General features: G+C 65.2%; 1 protein-coding gene across 1 annotated transcript in view; it reads right to left on the reverse strand.

Annotated features, from left to right (window-relative positions):
* Positions 1-731: 731 nt before the first annotated feature.
* NBEAL2 (neurobeachin like 2) overlaps positions 732-3,875 on the reverse strand; it is a 29,830-nt gene continuing 26,686 nt past the window's right edge. The window contains exons 54-56 of the mRNA XM_042022312.1: positions 3,568-3,703; positions 1,495-3,047; positions 732-903 (exon numbers count right to left, since the gene is read on the reverse strand). Coding sequence (XP_041878246.1) covers positions 2,943-3,047; positions 3,568-3,703 — 241 coding nt within the window. The 3' untranslated portion in view covers positions 732-903; positions 1,495-2,942. The remainder of the gene's footprint in view (positions 904-1,494; positions 3,048-3,567; positions 3,704-3,875) is intronic.

The raw sequence follows: 3,875 nt of genomic DNA on the forward strand, positions 1-3,875 counted from the left end.
GGGGGGGGGATACTGGGGGATACTGGGAGGAAGGTGGGGACGATGAGAGGGAGGGTGAGGTGGAGCTGGGAGGGATCCTGGGAAGGTGCTGGAGGGACGTTGGGTGCTAAGGGAGAGCTGGGGGGTACTGGGAGGACAGGGGGGATACTGGGGGGAAGGTTGGGGGATACTGGGAGGATGAGGGGGTGCTGGGAGGGAAACTGGGAAAATGCTGGAGGGATCCTGGGGGAGAACTTGGGTGCTAAGGGAGAAGATGGGGGATACTGGGAGGATGGTGGGGGGATACTGGGAAGGATGGGGAGATACTGGGGGGAAGGTGGAGGTGATGGAAGGGATCCTGGGAAGGTGCTGGGTGCTAAGGGAGAGGATGGGGGGTACTGGGAGGATTCTGTGGGAATAATGGAGGGATACTGGGGAGGGAGGTGGCGGATGCTGGGGGGGGATATGGGGAATGCTGGGAGGGAGACTGGGAGGATGCTTGAGAAACTGGGGAATGCTGGGGAGGAAGCTGGGGGATGCTGGGGGGATGACGCAGAGGGGCCGATGGGGAGGGTGGGGGATGCTGCAGAAGGATTTTGGGGTGAGGATGGGGGAGGTGCCGGGGGGAAAGCTGGGGGAAGGTTGAGGGGTGCTGAGGTGACGCTGAGAGGGATGCAGGGAAGAGGTTGGAGGGATGAGGGGTGATTCTGGGGGGACACCGGGTGGCTACTGGGGATACTGGGGGATACTGGGGGGTTCTGGGGTCACACTCACAGGGTTTTGTGTGTTTTGACGTGGGGGCGCAGGCGCAGCCCCAGGGCCCGGCAGCGTTCCCGCATCCGCTCCGCGTTCCCGTGCAGCGTGGCCTGGTCCAGGGTCAGCGCCGGGGTGGGCAACTGCTCCAGGGGGGCTCCCAGCCACGAGCTGGGAATGTGGGGAGGGGGCGGGAGAGGGGGGAACCTGCTGGGAAACCCCCCCCCTGCACCCTCAAAAACCCCCTGTGCCCACCTCACATCCACCCAACAGCACCCTACAGCTACCCTACAGCACCCTAAAGCACCCTACACCCACCCTACAGCCACCCTACACCCCCCCAGGAGGGGATTGGGGGCTCCTGGGGGGCTGAGCTCCCCCAGGGACCCGGCACTGGGGGGGTTTTGGTGCTGGGGCAGCCCCAGGGTGTCCCCCCCTCCTTGGGCACAATCCAAGGGTTCCTTGGAGTCAGGCGGATGCTGGGATTGGGATATGGGAGAGTGGGAAACTGAGCAGTGGGACACCTGGGGCGCCGAGGATGGGGACCCTGGAAGCAGGGACTGGGATCTATGGAACAGGGACACTTCTGACTGGGACACCTGGGACTGGCAAAGCTGGGACTGGGAAAGCTGGGACGGGGCCACCTGGCCCGGGGACAGGGACACCAGTCCAAGCTCCAGTGGGACGGGAACAGCCTCCAGCAGCGTGGCCTCGTGTCCCCGCCACCCCCGGTGTCACCTGTCCGTGCGTCCCCCTCCCCACCTGTCCGTGCGTCCGTCCGTGGCTCCGTCCATGGCTCCGGCCGGCGCCGCGGCTGCTCCGGGCTCGCCGCGGTGGCTCCGGTGGCCCCGCGGGTGCCCCGTGCCCCACGTGACGCCGTGGCACGGCCGCCAGAGCGGGGACAAGGGTCACTGCCAGCCGAGGGGCCTCGCCGGGGTGGCAGGGCCAGCGCAGGACACGCTCCGGCGCCGCGGCCAGGACGCGCTGCCAGCTCCGGGGACAGCGCGCTCCGGGACACGGAGGGGACGCCGAGAGCGGGATGGGGGCTGCCGAGACCCCCCGTGCTCGTGACACGGGACAGGGGCTGCTGGGGACCCACTGGCCCCGCCTGCGACATGGGGGGGACACAGCTGCTGCTGCTGAGACCCCCCAAACTCGTGACACACACGGGGAGAGCTGCTGAGACCCCCCAAACTCGTGACACACATGGGCAGTGATGCTGAGACCCCCCAAACTCGTGACACACACGGGGAGTGCTGCTGAGACCCCCCAAACTCGTGTCACACACGGGGAGTGAGGCTGAGACCCCCCAAACTCGTGACAGGTGGGTACAGGGCTGCTGAGAACTCCCACACTCATGACACGAGTGTGTCTGCCGCTACTGAGACCCCCCAAACTCGTGACACGTGGGTACCAGGGCTGCTGAGGCCCCTCTCAACTCCTGCCACCTCTGTAGAGCTACTCAAACTGTCCCCAGCTTGTGACAGGTGGGGACAGGGCGGCTGAGGACCCCCACACTCGTGACACGTGTGTGCAGAGCTACCGAGACCCCACAAACTCGTGGCACGTGGCCAACAGGGCTGCTGAGACCTGCCACACTCGTGACACGCCGCTACAAGGCCACCGACAGCCCCACCCTCGTCACCCCTGAGCTCTGGGCTGCCGAGAACCCCCGCACTCGTGACACGAGTGTCCCCACGCTCCCCTGCCCGGGACCCCCCCCGCAGGACACCCGAGTCGGGGGACACCGGGGGACACGCACAGGAGGGGCTGTGTCCCCGTCTCGGGGCAGCCACGGGCCTCACACGTTGATTTCCCACAGATATATTATTATTATTATATTATTAATTAATTATTATTATTATTAATAGCAATTCTTTTTCTGTAAAAGGTCTAAAAACGGATAGAAATAAAAAATACGGGGGGGACGGGGGGCACCCACACGCTGCCGGCTCCTGGCCAGCGGGCACGGCGGGGGGGCTGTGCCACCCCCCTTCCCAGCGAGGGGCCCCCGCCTCCTTCCGCCCCCATCCCGCCGTGGGAACGGGGGACGCGGCTCCCGAAAATCCGGGGGGGGGGGCTGGACATCCCAGCGGGGCTGGATAAGGCCACGGATGTCGGGCGGGGCGAGGCTCTGCGGGCCCTCCTCGGCGCCCGGGGTGCCCCTGTCCGTGTGGGGGGCACGGGGGGCGTGGGGGGTGGGTGCCAGCCTAGGCCCTGCCCTCGGAGGGGTTGTATTCCGTCTCTCCGGCCGACACCTGGGAGATGCGCCGCGTGGAACGCCACAGCCGCCGGTGGAACTGGCCCGGCCGCACCTGGGGACAGCCCCAAATCCTTTATCCATCCCTTCTCCCACCCCCTCCTCCATCCTCCTTATCCCCATCCCACTGCAAGATCCTCATCCCCTTCTCCATCCCCTTCCCATTCCAGTTCCTCATCCCCTTCTCCATCCCAATCTCCTTCCATTTTCTCATCCCATTCTTCCTCCTTGTTCCTTCCCAGACACTCATCTGCTCCTCCATCCCACCCTCTTCTCCTTCCTCATTTCCATCCTTATCTTCTTCCAGATCCTCATCCCTTTTCTCCATCCCAATCCCCTTCCCAAAACCCTTGATCCAACCCCATCTTCATCCCCTTCTCTATCCCCATCTTCTTTCAGACCCTCACCACCTTCTCCATCTCCACCCCCATCCCTATCCCACATCCCCTTCCCCACCCCAGTGCCCTCACCTCTGGAGAGGACACACCGCTGTCCCCACCCTGGCGATGTCCCCACCCAGGGGACACCGAGCCACGTCCCCGCTCCCACCCTGACCCAGCTGGGGTCCCGCTCACCTCCGCGGGCTGCCCGGCGCCCACCACGATGAGTTTTCCATCCTCCAGCCCCACCAGGATGTGGCTCTTCTCCTTGGTGACGGACACGCTGTGCACGGGCACCCGCATGGGCACGGGGGGCACGGCTGCCCTGAGGCTGGGGACACGAGCCATGGCATGGGACACCATGGCACGGGACACAAGCCATGGCACAGGACATGAGCCATGGCACAGGACACCATGGCACGGGACACAAGCCATGGCATGGGACACCATGGCACGGGACACGAGCCATGGCATGGGACACCATGGCACGGGACACCATGGCA

Source organism: Corvus kubaryi, unplaced genomic scaffold (genome assembly GCF_017639235.1).
Source record: "Corvus kubaryi isolate FWS band 111438036 unplaced genomic scaffold, C.kubaryi_AGA036_p1.0 37193, whole genome shotgun sequence".
Classification (NCBI taxonomy): domain Eukaryota; kingdom Metazoa; phylum Chordata; class Aves; order Passeriformes; family Corvidae; genus Corvus; species Corvus kubaryi.